Below are 23541 nucleotides of genomic sequence, written 5' to 3' on the forward strand. Positions count from 1 at the left end.
AAAAGTGCCATCCAATTCAGATTTAATTAAAACTGACAGGGACGGCATCCTAAGAGGAAGTAGTTGTTGTTGATAGTGAAGTGATCCTCCGGTTACGAACTGTGGTTTTGGAAGTGAATTGCAAGTGGCTGAGTACATGCTGTGATTTCTGTTGGATCCTGATGAGATTTATGCTATAAGCAAAACTAATTTGACTTACATGGACTTGATAAAGGCTTTGTTAATTGGCTTGGCACAGTGGCATCAGGAGACTTGTCTTTATTACTGATACGCAGAATAATTCAGCCACAGCATGAACTGTCACCACAACACCTCGTCATTTCATCAAGCTGTAATGCATTTTGGATTTCTTCAGAGTTTGGAGAATTGCATGACCATAAACTCTGAGCCTCATGTTTTGGGAACTGACTAAAGCGGTTTCTCAAATGGAAATGAGCTTCGTACTTGATGTTTAGAGCTGGCAGCTTGTATCCAAAACCTGAAATATGCTCTGAATAAGTTTGTGAACTTAAAATTTTCTCACTCAATTCACCACCGTTACACAAGTTGTTTAAAGGGGGGGTGAAATGCTCGTTTTCACTTAATATCCTGTTAATCTTGAGTACCTATAGAGTAGTACTGCATCCTTCATAACTCCAAAAAGTCTTTAGTTTTATTATATTCATAAGAGAAAGATAGTCTGTACCGATTTTTCCCGGAAAAACACGACCGCCTGGAGGCGTGACGTGTGGGCGGAGCTAAAGAATCAAGAGCGCGAGTAGGCTTTTGCGTTGAGAGCGTCTGGAAGCTGTGACACAGATCCCGAGGCTGAAACTGAACGAGAGCAGCAGCAGCAAGGACCCGCTCTGAGCGGGGCTCGAACCCGGGTCTCCGATGGGAGGCGGACGCACTAACAAGGAGGCAGAGATATTTGAAGCAGTTTTACTCACCGCCTGCGGTTCCAACACACGATCGTGACCCTCTTTCGTTGGGATTGCATTATCCTTAAGAAATAAACGGTGTGCAAATCCGGCGTCAAACTGGGCCTTGTTTGTAAAACAAGCATCTTCGAAATGCAGGGAATAAACACAAACACTTGCACAACTCCGTTGATGCTCTGTAAAAATAAACTCCATCCACTGGTCCCTTAATGCTGTTTCTCTTTTGGTAATCTGTGCAGGGTTGTCTTGCCCTGGCAAGCAAAAACACACTTCTTTTGTGACATTTCGCGACGCTCTCGCTCTGATCAGTGAAGTCTGTTGTGCTCTCAGTGCTCTGCTATACAGGAGCGCGTGCTCTTCCGGGAGAAGTGCCTCAGGACCCATATAAGGAAATTCCGCTCCATCTAACGTCACACAGAGCCATACTCGAAAAAAACTTTCCGAAACTTGTGACAAACGGGAAGGAGTATTTTGGGAACAGAAATACTCCTTCAAACATACAACTTGATTTTTGAAACTTTGTCCATGTTTAGCATGGGAATCCAACTCTTTAACAGTGTAAAAAACTCAGTATGCTTGAAATAGCATTTCACCCCCCCTTTAACATTCTCATTGCCACAAGGAGCGCTATTGTTTAGCACCAACTGACTATCAGTTTTCTGAGCAACAAAATCAGGTTTACAAACGTGGATCTAGATGATGGATTTGATAAAGTTTGCAAAGTTTGTGGTATTACATCTTTAGTCTAGAATTTGTATAAAAATTCAGACTGAGGCTGATATTAGCCAGTAAATGTGATATTTAAGTACAATAACGTACGGTTAAAATGGGATACTAAATAGTCATTGTCAAAATGGGAAGTTCTTAACTAGAATAAGCTGCAAAATGGACCAGACTTTATGCTGATAGTCAAAAATTCTGGAACTGTGAGACTAAATGAACCAGTGTACATATTGTTAACTAAAACTAGAATTATTAAAAATCGTTGATTGAAGTGGATTAAACAATGGCACTTTTTTTTCCTGAAATTAATCTAGATTAATCCAACTGTAAAGCTTTTAAATATACTTTATATTGCAATAATTTTATATTCAGTCTTCAAAATAATGTAGAAACACCGGTATATTTTTTATATTTGTTTAATGTCAACTTTTTTATTACAGAAGGCGAGTATCACTGTTAGCAATACTACTGATGTCTCTAAGAATTTTACCAAAAAATAAGTTATCAATGTTACATTTTTAAATTGAATATAGATGAATCCTGAAAGCTACAAAAGTGATTTATCTTCTCTTTTCTTTTTCTTTGATGGACAGACATCCCAGAAGCTAGTTATGAGGTTATTTTTACTGCGATTACTTTAAAAGCAGCCGCTGCTGAACATAATGCAGATCTGACACGCATCGTATTTTCTCACAGCTCTTTACCTTTTCTGAACATTTCAAGTCTAAAAGTGTCTACTAATGAGCTGACGAGTTTAATTGGGTGTGTAAGATGGGGGAGACATTGCTGGTGCTCCAGGACAGTTTTGAAAATCACTGCATTTCAGAGACTTAAATGTGACTCATATATAACTAATACTTGCATACATAACTTTTTGACTTAACTGACAATATAGCAATAAGATTGAATAAGAATACAATTTGTATTTTTTATTTTTTTTTGGACTAGCACAGGATGCTTTGGAGAAGTTGGAGTTTGCATCTCTAAAAGTCTTACATTTTATGTCATTGTAAAACAATTCTGCGTCTAAATAAATGCAATTATTGGCAAAAAATAGCTCCGCCCCTGTGTGAATTGCATTACATATTTTTATTGTGTTAAACAAAAAAAGCACATAATATTAATAAAGGACATAATATTAATAAAAAAAATCTAAATACTAATAAAAACTCCTAAAATAACATTGAAATAAATATAAATGCAAATTCTTCTAGCATCACAAGCTAAAAAAAAAAAAAAAAAAAAAAAAAAAAAAAAAAAAAACACCTAACATAAGTCTATATTCATTCCTGCAATGCCACAAGGGATGCTAATGAGCATCGACAGAAAATAGCCACTTCTGCTGTCACGTTTTTGTTTTAAGTCAACTGTTGTCAGCTATGTAGGGTTTGAAGAAAATCATGTTGACAAATGAAACCTAAACATGTGAAGGGAGCTCTATCGCCCCCTTAATTATTGGAGTTTATTACAGCCACAATAATGATAAAGATTGAAATGGGGCGAAGCAATTGCATTTATGATTGACTATACTTGATTGCATAATATAATTTTATATGTTTCTGGAGGTAAAGGAACCCATTCGTCTCTTTCAGGAGAGCTTGTGCTCTTTCAGTATTGCCCACTGAAACCGTGTCTGCTCACAAGGTCACTGTGGTGATAATTTTCCCTTTTCCCCTTACTTCCAAAATTGGGGGCTTTTTTGAACTCAAGCAGGATGGCTAGCGATTATGTTACAATTTGAGAAAAAGGGCAATCTTCTGTGCGTGCTCGCAGTGAAGCACAGAGTATGATAATGTCTTTGGATTTCTGTTTGCATGTTTTCTGCAGATGGTGGTTGTGTCGGATGATGTTCACGAGTATGCCGTCGCCCTAAAGGACACGGAAGAGAAGATCGCCCGATGCCCGAGCAGAGTAAGACCAACATATCAAAGTGTTATGCTCCATTTAAATTCATAAAGTCATTCTTGTTCTTTTAATCACAGACATGGCACAGTTCTGTTTAAATCAGGCTCTCTATTTAGTTAGTATTTATATGATTATTATTCTTTTTTTCTTCAGAGGCTGGATATTTTAGAAGAGTTGCAGAAGAGCCAAAAAGTGTTTGCTGAAAAGCTGAACCACCTGAGTCGTAGGTTGGCCTGGATTAACGCCACCATCTACTCCAAGGTACTGCTGACGGCACTGGCCAAAAACATAGGCCTCTAAGGTTCAGAGAGATGGAGCTTTAGTTGTGTAAAACTAAAATACGAAGTGCATTTCAATGCGGTGCTTGCGATTTCTGGATCTGAGCAAAAGTTCAGATGGAAGCGTGGATATACAGTATATTGTTCTCATGATGTGTGTGAATGCAGGAGAAGATGCTGGATGTATACTGGCTCCTGAGGGTGTGTATCCGCACCATCGAGCATTCGGACAGCACAGGCTCCCTGTTCGCATTCATGCCCGAATTCTACCTCAACGTGGCCATGAACAGCTACAGCGCCCTCAAAAACTACTTCAGCCCCTCCAACTGCATGGAGGAGCTTCCAGGTCTGGTGTTTGTGAAGCTCAATCTTTCTAGAGCGGTTGTTTGTGACAGGTTCATGTCGTTGTGTGATGTTTGTCTCTCTCAGGTTATGAGGAAACGCTCACTCAGCTCGCAGCCATTCTCGCCAAACACTTCGCTGATCCACGCATCATTGGCACCGGTAAGAACACTAGAACTATCTATCTATCCGGTGGTCTGTTTGTTTTCTATCCTTCCTTCCTTCCATCCATCCATCCATCCATCCATCCATCCATCCATCCATCCATCTGACAGTCTTTTTTATTTTTCTGTCCATCCATCTGACAGTCTGCTTATTTTTCCATCCATCTATCCATCTATCTATCCATCCATCCATCTATCTATCCATCCATCCATCCATCCATCTGACAGTCTTTTTTATTTTTCCATCCATCCATCCATCCATCCATCTGACAGTCTGCTTATTTTTCCTTCCATCCATCCATCCATCCATTCATCTGACAGCCTGCTTATTTCTCCATCCATCTATCCATCCATCCATCCATTCATCTGACAGCCTGCTTATTTCTCCATCCATCTATCCATCCATCCATCCATTCATCTGACAGCCTGCTTATTTCTCCATCCATCTATCCATCCATCCATCCTTTCATCTGACAGCCTGCTTATTTTTCCATCAATCCATTCATCCATCTGACAGTCTGCTTATTTTTCCATCCATCCATCCATCTGACAGTCTGATTATTTTTCCATCCATCCATCCATCCATCCATCCATCCACCCACCCACCCATCTGACAGTCTGATTATCCATCCATCCATCCATCCATCCATCCATCCACCCACCCATCTGACAGTCTGATTATCCATCCATCCATCCATCCATCCATCCACCCACCCATCTGACAGTCTGATTATCCATCCATCCATCCATCCATCCATCCACCCACCCATCTGACAGTCTGATTATCCATCCATCCATCCATCCCTCCATCCATCCATCCATCCATCCACCCACCCATCTGACAGTCTGCTTATTATTCCATCCATCCATCCATCCCATCATGTTCCTGTAGCTCAACTGGTAGAGCGTTGCGCACGTCCTGATTTTGCCAAGTCCGATGTGTTCCTAGGTCAACATATTTTGTTGACCCTGGAACAACATTTTACTCCAAAAATATATTCTTAACCATATCCCTACACCTAAACCTAACCTTAACCATGAGTAATCCCTAAAATCCGAGGAAATGATAGATGAATGACACTGATGTACAAGCACCAAACACTGATTTTAAGCATAAACTTCACAAAATCTATAAACTGGTTCTTCAAATCTGATTGGTTAATCACAGTGTTGTCCCAGGGTCAACAACGATGTTGTCCCAGGAACATGTCTCACTTGGTAAAATCAGGTTAGGCAGAGCGTTGCGTTAGCAAGCAAGCTAGTGCAAGGTTGTGGGTTCGATTCCCCCGGGAACACATGATAGGTAAAAATTGATAGCCTGAATGCACTGTAAGTCGCTTTGGATAAAAGTGTCTGCTAAATGCATACATTTAATTTAATCCATCCATCCATCCATCCTTAGCTGCAGAAAATTACAAGAAAAAAGCGAGCAGCCCTGAAATCCGTACAATAATGAATTTTTTGGCTGTTTTAATGGGAATTCTTTAACCTAATATAGCCATTGGCTTGCACCGTAAATCACTTCACCTCATTTCTCACGTAAAGTTATAATTAAAAGCTTCCTCTCTCAGCTCTCAGGCAACATGAAGTCCTTTGTGTGATGAGTTGTAGCTGCAGCATTTTCTTAATCCTGTTTAAGGTTAGGGCTATGAAATACTCACGACTGCACTATGCAAATGAACAGATGTTATTAGACACGACCCATTTGTTTAAATTGCATTTCATAAGCCGCCTTTTCATTATGTTTACACTGATGTATTTAGATTTTTTTTGCATATTTATCTTGTTTTCAGTGGGCTCTGTAACTGAATACATAATTTTTAACAGTGATTGCTGCATAGTATGTTTTTAATATGGATTAGTTTTACATTTCAACTAGATTTTTATGTCTGAATAGCTCTTCTCTTGTTGGCAATTCTAGTTTATTTTTTATTTAATTTTTTTCACCACTTTGTTTTGGTCAAGGACTTCTTTCTTAAAGACTGAGATGTTAGAAAACCATTGAAGCTTCTTGTTTCATTAAAAAAATAAAAATATTGGAAATGAGCATTAATAAATAGAACAATCATGCATGCAAATGCATGTGAAATTGCCATTTGCAGGCTGTTTTATAGTAAACCAGGACATAAACCAGGAGTTTATTTATCAATAAATAACTGAATTATAAAAAGCATTGTACAATGTTTCTTTCCTACTTTATTGTCATCCTCAGATATCAAAGATTCACTGATGCAGGCTTTAGCCAGTTACGTGTGTTACCCACAATCCCTGCGTGCCGTCGAGAGGATCCCAGAAGAACAGTAAGTGCTTAAGCCTGAGTTTGCATCAAAATGCAGTGATTAATTAATGTTTTTTGTTACTGCATTACTTGTTTTCATCTCATCTTAGACCAGAAGCATACTCTATTCACATTTGTGGTGCTTTGCAAATACATTGCAAGCTTACAGTTATTTATGTTATGTTTTTGATGATTTTAGATTTTATTTTGTTATTAATGGTTAAGTTTTTCTTAGTTTTGTTTTGATTTTGATGGTTTTGTTTTTGTTTTTTTGATGGTTTAGTTTGGCATTCTTTTGGATTTGATGGTTTGCGTTTCTTTTTGTTTTTTATTTATTTTGATTTTGATGGTTTAGTTTTGCCTCGTTTAGTTCTTTGTTTGGTTTTTGATGGTTTTGTTTAGTGTTTTTGATTAGTTTTTGTTTGTTTTGTTTACGTAGGTAATGATTAACTGGGAGCCAGTTGAAAATGGATTAAAACGTGACGATTCAAATAATTTAATTGTCTTAGTGCATTGTTTCTTGTTTTTTTCCTTTCTTTTTTTTATTCTGTTTGAATATTTCCCAGGCGGATGGCTATGATGAAGAACTTACTGGCTCCTTATGAACAGAGACCTTGGGCTCAAACCAACTGGATCCTGGTTCGTCTTTGGAGGGTACGCCACAATTATTTCACTGTCTTATACGATCCCCTCCCACCCTTTCCACTCGCTCCTTTCTTTTTATCTTCCCCTTGCCTCATGCCACCCCCCACCCCATTATGCCATTACATTTCAGCTCAGAATGGTGCATTATATCAGGGCCATTATGCAGCATATCTCCACTGTTTCCATTTAACATTTATGAAATGTGCCTGGCAGAACAGCTACTCCCATTTAGTTTTTTTTAACATTTATTCTGCTTTTAGTGCCAAAAACTAAAAAGGGTGACTTTTTAAATCTCTTAGAGAAAGCATTAGTGGGTTTATTCATCCATAAATGTAATGGGGTTACATCATCGTAAATGAGTATGTGTCTGTTCTTGATCATCTTTAGAGGTTTTTTTTTTTTTTTTTTTTTTGTGACTAATTTACGATTAAAAAATAAAAATAAAATCCAGTTATCAGATGAAGTGTCTCTTGTCTGTCTACAGGGTTGTGGCTATGGCTACAGGTACACACGTCTGCCTCATCTGCTGAAGACCAAACCAGAGGACGTGAACCTGCCCAGCCTGCAGAGTGAGTCTGTGTGCTTCTGACGACTCTGTCCTCCTCCAGCTTTATTTTCAGCCCTTCTTCAACCTTTAGTTATTTATTTATTTTTCTGAAAACTTTTTCTTTACTTTTCTGTACTTTCTGTTCTCCTACCGACTTTATATTTATTATATCATTCGGTGATGTTTTAATATTATAAAATGTGAAATGCAATTCAGTTAGTGATATTATAATGAATTGCATATATTATTAATAAAGCTCATTCCAAGGCACCACTTTGAACACGATAAAAGCATTGAATAGACACACACACACCAACACAAAAGGCCTTAGAAATGTTTTCTGACACAGGCCATCTGTCAGTTTAAACTCCCTTTTAATGATGTTCCATAATGCTTTACAAATCAAACCCAGAACACACTAGACACAGATTTATATTTACAGTAAACAGTGAAAGCACAGACTCTAAGAGTCATTTATCATCATAAACGGTAATATAATTCATTACAAAGTTTTTCTGCCGGTATTATTCTGTTGAATGCTGTCAGCATCCTTGAGTTGGTTTCATTTATTATTCTGCATTAATGCCTACACTTGGGAGAGGCCTACTGGCTGCTGGGAAATTATATTTTTCAAATAATAATTATTTGTATGTATTGGAGTTTGCATCAGTGACAACAGCATTCTGTAAGCAATCTCACATTCGTTTTCAGCGACGCCCTGCTTGTAGTGAATGGTTTCCCCCAGGCAGTATGAGGGCTATTCTGTGTGTGTTTCTATGTTAGCGTGCAGCTTAACTGTGTGAAACAAACTGGACCGGAAATGTTCTGTAATGTCATACAGCGCAGCTTCTTAATGTGATCCCCACTGATCAATAACGTGGAGCACTGAGTACAGATGCTGTTTTACTAGAGCGGCTCTGACATCATGCCGTTCTTCTGTGCCACTCTCCACGTCTCTTTGCTTCTGACTCGTTAAAGTCAAACGTGCAAGCTTCATATGCACACACAGTCTCAGAGTTGAGAACGTGACTGTTCCCTCGTCCGGTATTTCTTTCAACAGTCTGTCAGATCAATACTTTTTAAGAGACCATCCATCACGTCAAACCATCGGTTTCATCGACCAGAGACATTCCCCCTTATCAATTTACTTTAAAGCAGTATACTCTGAATTTAATCATTCAACCAGCCTGTTAATTATTATTATTATTATTATTATTATTTTTTAATGGTAAAAACATGATGTCTTGCGAGATTAGGCTCCTTTTTTATGGTCAAAATGAAACTTTCTAATTTTACTGGTATAATGTGATGTAATTCAGACAGAAACAGGATGTCCAATAAGTAACATTGGATAAGGAATTGATTGGATTGTCAAAAGTGTCAATTTGCATACAAGAAGAGAGGCAAGTAGCGCTTAATCTGAAGCCCAGTGCTTGCAAAGCTGAGGGGAATAAATTGTAAAGTTGTCACTTTGTGAAGGGACACTCGTCTTGACGCTTCAGCTTGTCTTCTTCTTGATGCATGAATTCCTTCCCTGGTCTGCTGAGTCTTGTCTCAATGCTAATTCCATCTTTTTTTTTTTCTTTATCCACTTTCGTTTGCATGACGTCCAGGGGATTTGTCAATTGCTAGTTTTCAAAGTAAGTTTCATTCCCGTTTGGTAGTTTTCACCTCTGTCCTAAGTGCTGGTCTGCTCTGCTGTAGACTGACTGATTGAAGTGAATGTAAAGCACGTTCACAGCAGACTGATTTGCATTTAGGATTGTGTCCACATAACCATTTACCATTCATATAGATTCAGTTTTGCCCAAGTTTTCTCCCTTAGTCCCTTCTAATCATGTCTTCTAGTCATGTCTTGTGTCTCTGTGGTTTACTCTTAAAGGTCCCGTTTTTCGTGCTTTTTTTGAAGCTTTGATTGTGTTTACAGGGTGCAATATAACGTGTTCATGTTTCGTGTGTAAAAAAAAAAAAACAGTATTTTTCACACAATTCACTTATCTGTATACCGCTGTTTTCACTGTCATAAAAACAGGCTGATGACTTCCTTGTTCTACAAAGTCCCTCCTTCAGAAATATGTTCGACACCAGCTGAGCGCACGCTGCCCTCCCAGAAAGGCGATTGGGCTAGTTTTGGACTAGTTTTGAGAAGCAATGGGCATGATTTCTTTTGAAAACCCATCAATCTTTATCTGAACGCACGTGCTGGAGATGTACTTCTAATCACAGGAGCGTTTTTACTGACGAATGAAAATCGCATTCGTTTTTTTGCACAGCCCTAACATCTAGTTAATAAAGCTAAACAGTGTTGCCCTTTGTGTGATAAGTTACAGAAACTGTTAAATGCACCAACTTAAATAATAAAATACATTGTGGTCCATAAACAATGCCTTCTCCAGACAAAGAGGGAACTGCTGCATCTTTCAAGAATAATCTTTGTGCGAATCCGGCACTAAACTGATTGAGATTGAGGAAGCTGCCCTCAGCAAAATGTGCTGCACATAGTTTTTCATGTGGACTATAATTTTTTGGAACCGAGTTAAACATAAATTGTAACCATTAATCTCCAAGTACAGCGTTCCTGGGAAGCCCAAACAAAAATGATTGGACTCGGAGATGAAAATAACAGCGTTTCAAAGGACATGGCGACAAACACAAACGCAGCTCTTCCTCTTCTCTGTCGGAGCACAACAAGACCACGCCCCCTGTTTGTGTATTCATGTGGACGGAGGTTAGTTAAAAAGGTTCTAGTGACGTCATTACTGCAGGAACTAGAGGGCTGTAGTCCAAACGGGTCGTTTTTTTGTAGGCAAATTCTGTTAAATAAAATATCTCGCTTGGCATTGAACTTTGAGCTTTAGTATTTTACAGATATTATTTATACTCTAAAACAAACATTACACACTAACTAAAGTTTAAAACATGGGATCACGAACAATGGGACCTTTAAATTATTAGTTAATTATTAGTCAATTATTCATCAGAATTAACATTTTATACGTGGTTAAAAAATACACTGAATCCTGAATACATTTACCATTGTACAGTTTCTACCGAAATAGCATAAGTAACTATTTGACTCAATGATCTGGTTGGAGTTGTTCTCTGGTGAAAAGGGTGTTAGTATATAATAACCTAGTCTCACGTAGCCAGACCTTCGGACTGACGGCTGAAGGTCTGGAATCCATGGCAGCTCTTTGGCCAAGCCCCGCCCATGAGGCCGTTTGACCGACAGGTCTAACAACCAATCACAGTTCATTTCGTTCAGTGGCACGTTTCAGGGCGTGGAAATGTCACCACATTAACAGACCGGTGTGTAAAACTCTCAGACATATTTTAAGGTTTCTGTGCTGCGAACTTGAAATATTTTAGATACTTTTGAGAATCCGGCGTTTAGTTAATCCTAATAAGCACTCGTCATCATAGTTGTAAACACAATGGCTTTCTTCTTTCGTGAGGGGGGTTGATGGCATGGCATCTTTGTTTCCAGACGGAGCGTTAAAGAGCGCGACACACGCGTCTCGCGGAACTATGCATAATTCTGTATAATTCAAACAATCCGACGATGACTTTGAAACCTGAAGTATTTCCACTTTGGTGTGTTGTATGGATCAGACGTTCAGCCAACAGTCCATGGGCGTGATGTCTGAGGCTGAGACTAATAACATCCTAAACCAAAGGTTCTCAACTTCATCATGTTCTTTTATCAAAGCTATAATTTCAGAAGGATTCTAGCACACAATTCAACTGCTTCTACGGTGGTTCTTGATCTTTTTTGAAGCCTGAAAGCTCCAGTCCACAGTTGTTACGCATGGAAAAAAATGACCAGAACATTCTGCAAAATGAAATCCTTTTTTGTTTCTTGGAAGAAAAAGACAATGCGGGATTAGATTCACAATAGGGTGAATGGTCAATAGAGGGTATCTATCCATTTTGTTTATCGGATCCTAACTTAAAGCAATTTAAAAATGAATTGACTCAGCAGTAAAAGAGTGATTGATTGTTTGCCTGTCAACGCCTGGAATTCTGAAACGTGTGCATCGTGCCATAGCTGCCTATTACCTGGTCTCTCTTATGGCCTTTCATTATATGTTTATTCCTCCCTTATTGCCCCCTAACCCTTATTTTCCAAGCTGCCACTTACACAGACTTCATCTAATTAAACATAAAGGTTGCATCTCTTTCAGACCTGTACCTCAGTGTCTAATGATTAGCTTTATTTAGAGCTTTATTGCCATTGCTTGCTCTTGCTTTTAACACTGTGCTCCAAGGCTTTTAGTGTGTTTGCGATCACTGTGCTTTTCCAGATAAGGTATTAAATTACCCAGTGTCCTCTTTGTGTGCATATAATGAGAGAGAGTGCCCTTTCTGTGTTCTCTAGACACGGTCAGATAGCAGTAATAGAACGGCTAGGGGGCGGGGGAGATGGTTTCCCATCAGCCCTCTGTTGTTTCATTATTCTGTTATTTGGTGTTGGCATTCTTTTCGAATGCAATGTTCAGATCTGATTGTTTCCCCTCTTATATGTCAATGCCGGTCTGGTATTTATCATTCATCTCATTTCTGAGTAATTAGGGCTGTGGATTCAATAAAAAAAGATGGATTCTTCATGGAAAATTGGTTTTTAGGTATTCTTATGTGATTCAAGAGGTATGTTATGGCTAGATGGACAAAACTGATTTTGATGGGACGACTGTCCTTCACTTACATCAACACTGTCCCTTTCTCTTCTTAGAAGAAAGCACCATCACAATCCCTGTGATTAAGGCATACCTGAAATTAGTACTATCTTGTCACTACTGCCTTTAAATGAAGAGCATTCCTCTCCACGAGAGACCAGTCTCTTCCCAGTGTGTGCGCAATGGTTCCCCGTAGGTCCAGGAAAGGAGCAGGTCAGGAATCCCATGGCACCAAAACTACTCCTCTCCTCAAGAGACTGGTCTCAATGGTACATGAGAGTGTCCCAATAGGCTCAAGAAGGAAGTAGGCAGGGAATCCCACACTGTAAGTGTAGAGTTGCCACATCAGTTCTCTGGGACAGAAGCACATATTGCAGCCGACTGACCAGCTCACTTTGCTGTGACCCCAGGGAAGCCATGTTTTCACACTGTCAGAAGAAATGTGCAAAAACAGAACTCCAGAACACCTTGTACCTATACCAGGTGTTATTTACGGGTGCATGTACAAGGTACAAATGAGTAACTTTTAGGGTCAAGCCCCAGTGTCTTTTTCTGAGGATTATGAAAACCACCAACTTTGGTATTCCAGACTTGAAGGGCAGAGTCTGAAGACCGCTGGACCTTCCCCGTGCCTGAACCTCTCTATTAACGCCTCCAGACCTTCACAGTCCAGTTATTAAAATTTCCTTTCAGTTCATCCTCATTCTCCTATGGACACTTGATTCCCCCTTTTTTAATATTTGAAAATCATTTCTCTTCGGGCCTCTTTATCTCTCTTCGCTCACCCTGCCACATGATGTGATGATAGTGAGGTTTCATACCTTACCAAGAATCACACTTAGAGCACTGTCGAGACTATTGAAAAACAAGTGTGGTTTGGTCACTGTGGGTACGTTGACTGGTCCACATTAGGGCTGTCACGATATTAGATTTTTCATATTACGGTTATTGTGGCCAGAATAATTCACAATATCGATATATTGTGATATCTATAGAAACCTTGGGGGTGGGGGGATATCAGTCAAATATATATATTTTTAATTTTGTTTATTGAGTTTTTCTTTTTCACCCAATATAGGATACTGATAAACACAGGGCACACAACTCTGGCTTTCTCCATCTTCTTTGAAGCTCCAATGAAATAACAAGAGAGAAAATACTGTCAAGTTCAACAGTATGATGATTAAATATTAATGGTATCACTTAACAATAAGATGTCATTTGTTGACATTAATGTATTAACTAACATGAATGAACAATAAACAATACACTTATAACACAATTTATTAATCATTGTTAATGTTGATAAAAATAGAGTCATTCATTGGTCATGTTAGTTCATAGTGCATTAATGTTTAGAAACATAACTTGTGATTTTAATAATGCATTAGTAAATGCTGAAATTAACATGAACTAAGATTAATAAATGCTGTGGAAATATTGTTCATTATTAATGTTATTTATATATGTTAACTAATGTAATTAACTGATGTTAACTAATGAACCTTATTGAAGAATGACCGCAAATGAGGCGAATGAGTTTAATGTAGAAATGTGGTCGCTCAGTTTTTAAAGATCAGTTTTAATTGTGTACGTTAACTGTTAATAGATTTGAACAAAGAAATAAAGTGTTCCTACGCACTACGCAAAAATCAGATGAGTAAATAAAACGCTGTACTTATTAAAATAATCACTCTTTACTTAAGTATATGAATACAGAAAACTGCTGATAACAGGTTAATATAATGTTTCCCATTCTATGACTAGTAAAATAACGGCATCTTACTCTGACGAACATGGCTCTCCTTAGAGTAGCTGCGAGAGCTGTGCTTCTTCTTGTGTGACCGTGTCAACCAGCTACTGGCACTGGAGTATTTACATGTGGTCTTATCATAAGAGAACTGTTCATTTTAAATATTGCGGTTATTGCTAATATTGGTATATCGTCACACACTAAATTAATACGATATCGATAATTGTTGCTTTGAATATCACGGTTATTGTCGATACCTATATATCGCGACAAACCTAGTCCACATGCGATCTTATTCACAGACAGAAGGTTGTTATCTAAATATTTTTTGAAGTGACTACCTATAGTTTATTGTTTATTGTTTATTGTTAATTTGGATCCCCATTAGCTTCCACAAAGTGGTTGCTAATCTTCCTGGGGTCCACAGAGTTGCACAATACAAAAAAATCATTCAAACAAATAAAATAATAACAAAAATACAATTGCTAATCCAGTCACATCACAAAACTATACCCATACATATTAATAGTAGCCGCACAAGCAGAAGTACGTCTATACCTTTAACAACATGTTTACACAATTTCTTTTAAACACATGTGTTGAATTACTTTTACGTATATTTATAGGAACAACATTCCAAGCAGCAGAGCCACGATAAAATACAGTCTTTTTCAGCAAATTTGATTGTGGACATGGTAAAAACAGTTGAGACTTACTCACTTGACGTGTTTTATGATCGTGTCTAAAACCAACATATACAAGCTTTTCAAAGAAAAAACATGGTGTGTGATACTTGATTACCTTATAAAAATATACCAACACTCGTAAATGTAATTTGTCCTTCACTAAAAGCCATGATAATTTTCTATGCATATCAGCAACACTGGCCTGAAATTGATAATGGAGCACCAACCTAGCTGCTCTATTCTGAACAATCTGAAGTTTTTTTAAGTGCTTTTCTGATGCACTTGACCATATTATAGGGCAGTACTCAAGATGCGATAAAACTATTGACTGCACCACATCTTTTAAAACCAAAGACGAAATAAATGCAGAACATTTCCTGGCTACTGCTATACCTTTACCCATGCTGCTTACTATATGATCTATATGTTTGGACCAGGACAATGTATTGTCCAGTATCACGCCCAACAAAGTAACATCTGTTACTTGTTCCACTGGCGTCCCATCAATAAATAAATTCAAATCTGCAGCCCTAGAAATATTGTATTTTTGGCTAAAAATTATGCATTTAATTTTTTCTATATTTAAAATTAATTTGTTACTTTGAACCCATTTAGAAATTGTTAAAAGCTCATCACTCAAATTTTTCTTTAGTTCAGCTGAAGAATGTGCTGCAGAAAACATTGTAGAGTCATCTGCATACATAACTATATTAGCATTATTAACAACATATGGTAAATCATTTATAAAAATAGAAAACAATAAAGGACCTAAGCAACTTCCTTGTGGAACACCACAATAAGTATTTTTAGCATCTGAAAAAGATCCATTATAAAACACTCTCTGTTTTCTATTAGAAAGATAGCTTCCCATCCAATTAAGGGCTGTCAATGAAAAACCATAACATTTTAGTTTAGCCATAAGAATATCATGGTCAATGACATCAAAGGCTGCTGTAAAATCAATTAAAACAGCACCAACCAGTTTCTTATTATCTAGACATGCTAACCATTCATCTGTCATATGTATAAGAGCAGTACTTGTGGAGTGTCCTGGTCGATAGGCATGTTGAGCATTGGCAAGTAATCCATTTGTACTAAAATATTGTAAAATTTGCTTGAAGGTAATCTTCTCTAAAAGCTTACTCAAAATTGGAAGTATGCTAATTGGTCTGCAATTAGAACCTAAAAAGTCTGTTTTTCCCTTTTTAAGTAATGGAATAATTTTAGATTCTTTCCAAAGATTTGGATATTTGCCACCAATCAAACACCTATTATAAATATGACAGATCGGTTGAGAAAGCTGTCTAGCTACCATTTTTAGCAATTTTCCATCTAACTGATCAGCTCCACAAGGTTTATCATCTGGAATTGAAAGCAACATCTCTTCTACAGTAGTTTGATCAACAGACCTAAAATTAAAACTGCATAATTTATTTTTCATTATTTTAGAAATAGGACTACAGGCTGATTGAACATCATTGCCATACATGCTAGATCTTAAATTGTTCACCTTATCGTTAAAAAAGGTGTTAAAATAATTAGCTATCTCTAATGGTTTAGTAATAAACTGACCTTCATTTTCCACACACCCTTGATAATTATTTATCTTCCTACACATTATTTCATTCAGTGTTTTCCATATTTTCTTGGAATCACCAGCTGCAGACCTAATTTTTTGCTTATAATATTCCCTTTTTTTAATATGATTTAATTTAGAAACCCTATTTCTTAACTTACAATAGAATTTTTTATTGTAGTCACTTCCTAATTTCTGTACTACCTCCTTTGCCTTGTCTCTTTGCAGCATTAAGCACTTCAGCTCATCATCGAGCCAAGGAGCATTTTTAGTTTTTACTGATCTTTTTCTAAGTGGGGCGTATTTATCAATTATCTTATTTATTATATCCATAAAAATATTTAAAGCTTTATTAACATCTTTTTCTTGACACACTTCAATCCACTGCACACTCTGAACTTCATTAATAAACAGATCTTGATTGAATCTTTTATATGACCTAGATAATAAAATCCTGGCTCCTGATTTGGGAATTTTTGTCTTTTTAGTTAATGCGATCAAATTGTGATCACTACAGCCAACTGCCACTGATACTGCCTTTGAACACAATTCCTGGACATTGGTAAATATAAGGTCAATGCAGCTAGAAGTACTAACCTTGTTTGCCTTCATAACAATTCTTGTTGGTTGGATAATCATTTGTGTGAGATTACAAGTATCAGCCATAGATTTTAACTTTTTTGTTAATGAGCAGTTTTTAGCCATCCAATCAATATTAAAATCACCCAATAAAAATATGGCCTTATTTTCATCTGTGACCCTGTTCATACTTTCACATATTCTATCCAAATACTGCACATTAGCACTAGGAGGCCGATAACAACAACCAGCTAAAATTGGTTTACAGTGTGGAACAGAAATCTCTACCCATATGTCTTCAATATAACTGTTCATTAAGTCTTCCCTTAACAACACACCAAAATGTTCTCTAATATAAAAGGCTACTCCACCACCATATTTATCCCGGTCTTTCCTATACAATTTAAAACCATTAATCATAAGCTCAGAATTACTCATAGCCATATCTAAATGTGTTTCTGACAATGCTAAAACTTGAATATTATCTTCAGTGCATATTCTCATCACCTCATGAATTTTGTTCTTGAGGCTACATATATTTAAATGTGCAATAATTAATCCTTTCTTTGACAATTTTGTTAAAAGAGATGCCATAAACTTGTCTTGCTTCCTAACAAAACAGCAAACAAAAATGTAAGATAATAATTACACAATCATTCTAAAAATGCATTGCAATTATGTTTGAGTATTTCCAGTTCTGGACAAAATGACTAACTTGTCATATTTCAGGAAGGCTCTTTCACCTCTGTCCCGGGCAGCTCTTAATTTTGGAAGGAGTTCCCTCCTTCTCAACTGAAGAGCCTCAGAAAAGTCTTCATTTATAAAAATGTTTGTGCCTTTTAACCTCTTGGCTGATGACATGATAGTCTGTTTATCTTTCAAACGTAGAAGTTTAACAACAACTTTTCTGGGCTTACCCCCTTCTTGATACTGTCCGATCCTGTGAGCTCGCTCGATTTCCATTTCGGAGTCATCTAGCCCCAATTTACTTGAAAGGATATCACGAACTTTCACCTCTGATTATACCTATAGTTGCTTTTGTAATTATTGTTATACTTGTGATTTAAAAAGAATAAAGAAAAAAGCTATGATAATAGACATACTGAATGAATGAGCTTTTCTCTTGCTACAGAGCCCTGTCCATCACTTCTGCTGCAGAGACACATGGCTGAACTCCTTAGTCAAGACAAAGACATGGCTGCCAGTTTCCTTAATAGCGTCTTAAACCAGCTCAACTGGGCCTTCTCCGAATTCATCGGCATGATACAGGAGGTAAGAAACTTTTGCCTTCTAATGTGTCAGACCAACAGAAAGTCCCACCTCACACTCAGACAGAAGCTGAAGTGTCAACAATCTAAGACAAACAGATCAATCAATAGCCAGGATTATATCAATGTAGCAAATTTAACGTACCCAAAATTGGAATATTGCATAAAACCTGTGCAAAGAAGCACCGTTTCCATCCAACGAGTCAAAGAGAAAAAATAAATAAAAAATCACTTCCTGATAAACTGGCACTTAATATAAATCTGAAAAGTAGGAGAATATAATCACTGAATATAATCATTTTCTTAATAAATTACTTGTGCTTTGTGCTTCTCAATAAATTAAAATGTCGAGGAAAAGTTAATTTATTTCAGTTATTCAACTCAAATTGTGAAACTTGTGTATTAAATAAATGCAGTGCACACAGACAGTCTTTGGTTCTTTTAATTGTGATGATTTTGGCTCACATTTAACAAAGACTCACCAATTCGTGTAGAACGATTATACAGAAATACTTTGATGACGGACTTTGCTCAGGCATATAAGAATGACCATAGCATTTCAGATTCTGTGCAACGAGATCGGTCTGCTTCAGTCAAGTATTGTGGTCCCATAATGCAAAGTCACATTACTTTTTTTTTTTTTTTATATGCATGGAGATATTTGTTCGCGAAATGTCTTCCATCTCCCATTATTTGTATTAACCATTTTTCGCACAACTCAGAAGCCACCTCAAGCGAGCGTTTTGTCTACATCACTCGTTTCTGATGCAAAACTTCAAAATGTGCATAAAAACAGGGTGATGAAAACCTAGCTAATGTTTTGAGAACACACCACAGAGCTAGATTAAAAGTTTTTTTTTTTCTTTAACCAAAAGTTAAATTAATCTCTACTTAAATAAATCTGTAGGCGATTGTTTTCTCGTCCCCACTTATTAGCCTGCAATACCTTAACTCTCCACTAATTCAATCAGAGCCTGAATAATATTCATAATGACAATGTGCTTATGACTGCCTCTTGATATTTGAACTGAATTAGCCTACCATTGTACATTTTCAGTGTAAAATGTATCTTTACGTTCAAGTTACTTAGCCTTTGAAATATTCATCCGATTTTTTTTTCTTGGTTTGATTGTTTCGATAAGAAGTGCATAATTACAAGACTTCAGCAAAATGGGAGTGTAGCTTCCCCATGCAAACACAAGGGTGTTGTTAGACGATTGCTTTTAAGTAAACTTCATACACTTAAAGTGATAGTATGGCTTTCTTCAATAAGCCACATCATTGAAGTATCATTCATGTTCGTAGTCGTAGTTCGTATTTAATTTATGAATAACCAAAGGCTGAAGCCTAACATTACACTATTCTTTCGTTGCCTTGCAAGCACTGGTATTTCCTGCAAATGTAGTTTACCTTGCACTTAATTAACAACTTATTAACAACTTCCTTCAACTGCAGACTAATTTGATCATATGGACACCACAGAAACAACATTTTGGGAAAAGCAGCTTGCCTGCCCCGTCCCGTGGTAGGGTCATTACTAAACACAGGCTTTAGAGTCTCAGGGGAAGATACAGACAAAAGCAAAACCTCTCTGATGGAGGAGGATTAAACCGCAGATGTAAAGGCACTTTCTCACCAGGCTTTCTCTACTCTTAAATCAATGTCTTTCGGGAGAGCTGAAGCGCTGAAATTCTGCTCGTTGCAGACTGGACTTTGATTCGTATGCCTGGAGGTTTGGCTGGCTCTTAGTGGCGTCTTTCATCTGCCATGATCCACAAATTAGTAGGCAGCGGTCTCTAGGGGAGTTTGTGACGTGTTTACGGCCTCCGTTTCAGCGAGTGCTAAATTGAAATGAAGGGTAGATGCAGGAAAAGACTAATGAGAATGTCTAAGCATCAAGACTTGAAACATAAGTGGACCAAATACAAATGTTTCTTGCCTAAAGAAATGCTAAAGAAACATGACACTAGGTATTGTCAAGCAAAAATTGGTCCCATCTGAGCAGCGTCATAAAGTCTCTTTTGACCTCCCTGTGTCGTCTTATTGTGTCTCATCATGTCTTCATTTATTTCCTGCCAGATCCAGCAGGCAGCTGAGCGTCCTGAGAGGAATTTCGTGGACACGCGGCAGTTAAAGGTGTGCGCGACCTGTTTCGACCTGTCTGTCAGTCTGTTACGGGTCCTGGAGATGACCATCACTCTAGTGCCGGAAATATTCCTGGACTGGACCCGCCCCTCCGCCGAGCTGCTGCTGCGCCGATTGGCTCAGGTGAGCGTGATTGACAGCTGGGATGTGTTCTGTAAATGCTGTTCTAAAGATTAAAGCGACATTTAAAAACTTGCAAGTGCAAAGTGAATAAATGAAACTCATTTTATGCTCCCCATTAACATTTTTTCTAATGCGGTTTCACGCAGAACTCCTGAGTTAATGATCCTGTTTGAAGCCATTAGCTATGAAACATTTCTGTTTATTTTCTCAGACTCCCGCAGTGCACAGCTCTCGGACTTTTTCCGAAACGAAATTATTAACAACACTGAGAAAATTTATGAAACTGTTCAAGAGAGGGTCATAACATGAAAAAACATTGTGTTCTGTAGACCTCGAACTAGACTGATCTGCTGTCTGATCTCAAAACCTTCCTCTGTAGTCCGACGTTATTATGCTCCAGCATTATGATTAATAGTTATTGTTTGTTTAATAAATTAAAGACCGTTTTTTTTTTTTTTTGGACCATGTTTGCATTTACTGTTTTAGTGAATTGGGTGCTTCAAAAATTGAGAAATTGTGTGAAATGTAGTTCAGAAAACATAGCTCGCAGCATAGAGAATCTGTATTGGATGGAAGCTAATGGACAGGGTTAACTGATCCATAAATTAAGTCATTTTGTCAAACCTTAAAAGTTCTTACAAAGGTGATGGATGGGAGGACAGTCATTATTAGAAAAAGGATGAAAGCTATTTGATGCTCTTCAACTTTTTTTTTTTTTTTTTTATATAATTGTCTGTTTATGGACAAGTATATGAGGTGCTTTCCACATATAGGGTGCACTTTTAATTTTCCATTATAAAAACTATTATCTAACTATTACAAATCTCATGTATGATGTATGTATTAATGTATTTAGTTAGTTAGTGAGTGAATCTTTCCATGGCATTGAGTGAAAACCTGTTTTCTTTGTTTGACTGCACTTGCTCAACTATTCAACCCTATTAAGTTATTGTAAAAAACAAACAAACAAAGCAAAAGAACAATCAAAACCAAATACCTAAAATCTAATGTTTAAGGCTCTTCTCACTAATTCATTTAAATAAGCAATCTTACCACAATGCTTTATCTCAGGGTCTGATTTGTAGTTGGCAGAATGCTAGATCTAACGACCCGTAGCCAAAATAACTAAGGAAAATGAACTGTTGTTTGTACTCAGTCATGTCAGGTTTATATTGTCACTGCTGGCAAATGAGCAATACCGCTTCTCCATACTGTATCTAGAAGTGTGCGTTCTTGCACAGTAGTCGCAGTTGTCTGAAATTTACCGCAGTTAGATGAGGTAAGACAGGCCTACCTGTTATCCATCAATTTGTTATTATATATATATATATGTATGTATGTATGTATGTATGTATGTATTTATATATATATATATATATATATATATATATATATATATATATATATATATATATATATATATATATATATATATATATATATATATATATATATATATTTAATATTGGTTATTTTATTTTCTACTCAGAAATAATGAAATCACAAAATTCGGGGTTTTAAACTGTATGGACTCGTGTCTGAATTTTTGGTAACAGGGTTGAAACAAATTGCAAGTGTCATATAAATGTAAAAAAGGCAAGTGATGTTATTTTTGTAAAACAGTGTTTTGTTTTGACAGTTCAGTTTACCCAAAATCTGCAGTTTTTCAATCCTGTTATGCTGTGTTCATACCAAACGCGAATAGAGCGTCTGGCGCTAATTATTTCAATGTTAAGTCAATGCAAAAGCGCATTTACGTGCGTCTGGAGGTCTGGCGGCATCTGGCGGCGTGAATGAGGCACCTTGAAAGGCGAATTGTGCTTTTGTGCATTTATGCGTTTGACGCGAATTCGCGTCTGCTGCCGAGTTAAAAAATTTGAACTTTGGCGTCAATTCGCGCCGCGTTAACCAATCAGGAGACTGCTCAGGAGTCACTCATTCAACATGGAGGAACGACTGATGTTGTCATTGAGCAGTCAACCGGAGCTTTATGACACAAGTATCACACACAAGTTCATATTTCAGGAATAAAAAGGACCTCGCTTGGAAGAGTATGTTGTAAATACTCATTTAACTTTTGAGTCACGTACACGTTTATCGACCCGCGGCCTTCCTGCTGTTTTTTTACAACTATTTTCCCTCTAATATAGCCTGCAGCTACTTTTTGCTAACAAGACTTTTATTCAGAGGACGTGTGCAGGAAAAAGTGGAAAAGACCCGAGTGCTCGATCAACATCAGCCATCTTGCAAACAGACAACCGCAAGCACTTGCCCCTCCCACAAGAAAAGGATTTCGCCTCAGACACGCGACAATTTCGCTTCAAACTTTTGGTTTCTACGTGTGTCTATTTCGCTTTAGGCGCGCGAATATATATATATATATATATATATATATATATATATATATATATATATATATATATATATATACATACAATATTTAATTACTTTTATTAATTATAATCATGTCCTGAGGTTAATTATCATTTAGCATTTGACTATTTTCAGAAGGTTAAGGACCTCCTTTATAATTTTCAGATGCTATTTTGCACTCTACTCATGGAAAGAGGCATGCAAATGAGGAGCGAGTGAATATTGTTCCCAGGGCTACTGCACGTTTTCAAGGCCTCAATTATGGAGGAGAAGGCTTTGAAAATGTGTTCTCTGGTGGGTTTTTCTCACAGCACTTATTCCCAGCGGAGCATCTGTTCACCTGCGGCTTGTAATCAGGCTTTAACTGAAACACACCTGTGAGCACAGCAGCCATCCACACGTCCTTTGGAGCAGAAATCCCACCTCAAGTAGACTTATACATTTGCAGTTTTTATCCTATCTTTGAATGCATTTACATGCAATGTACCATAGTGAACGTTAGTAATCGGCACCTAGCAGCTTGATACCTCTGAATTAAATTCTCGGGAGTAAGATGCTAA

The 23541-nt window shown here is 37.3% G+C and overlaps 1 protein-coding gene across 4 annotated transcripts in view; it reads left to right on the forward strand.

Moving 5' to 3' along the window:
* LOC113065150 (E3 ubiquitin-protein ligase RNF123-like) overlaps window positions 1-23541 on the forward strand; it is a 126407-nt gene that overhangs the window by 20808 nt on the left and 82058 nt on the right. For all 4 annotated transcript variants that reach the window (XM_026236369.1, XM_026236367.1, XM_026236370.1 and 1 more), the window contains exons 25-33: window positions 3471-3554; window positions 3702-3809; window positions 3995-4172; window positions 4256-4330; window positions 6545-6632; window positions 7177-7264; window positions 7740-7824; window positions 18205-18344; window positions 20420-20608. In XM_026236369.1, the coding sequence (XP_026092154.1) occupies window positions 3471-3554; window positions 3702-3809; window positions 3995-4172; window positions 4256-4330; window positions 6545-6632; window positions 7177-7264; window positions 7740-7824; window positions 18205-18344; window positions 20420-20608 (1035 nt within the window). The remainder of the gene's footprint in view (window positions 1-3470; window positions 3555-3701; window positions 3810-3994; window positions 4173-4255; window positions 4331-6544; window positions 6633-7176; window positions 7265-7739; window positions 7825-18204; window positions 18345-20419; window positions 20609-23541) is intronic.

Source organism: Carassius auratus, chromosome 47 (assembly GCF_003368295.1).
Source record: "Carassius auratus strain Wakin chromosome 47, ASM336829v1, whole genome shotgun sequence".
NCBI lineage: Eukaryota > Metazoa > Chordata > Actinopteri > Cypriniformes > Cyprinidae > Carassius > Carassius auratus.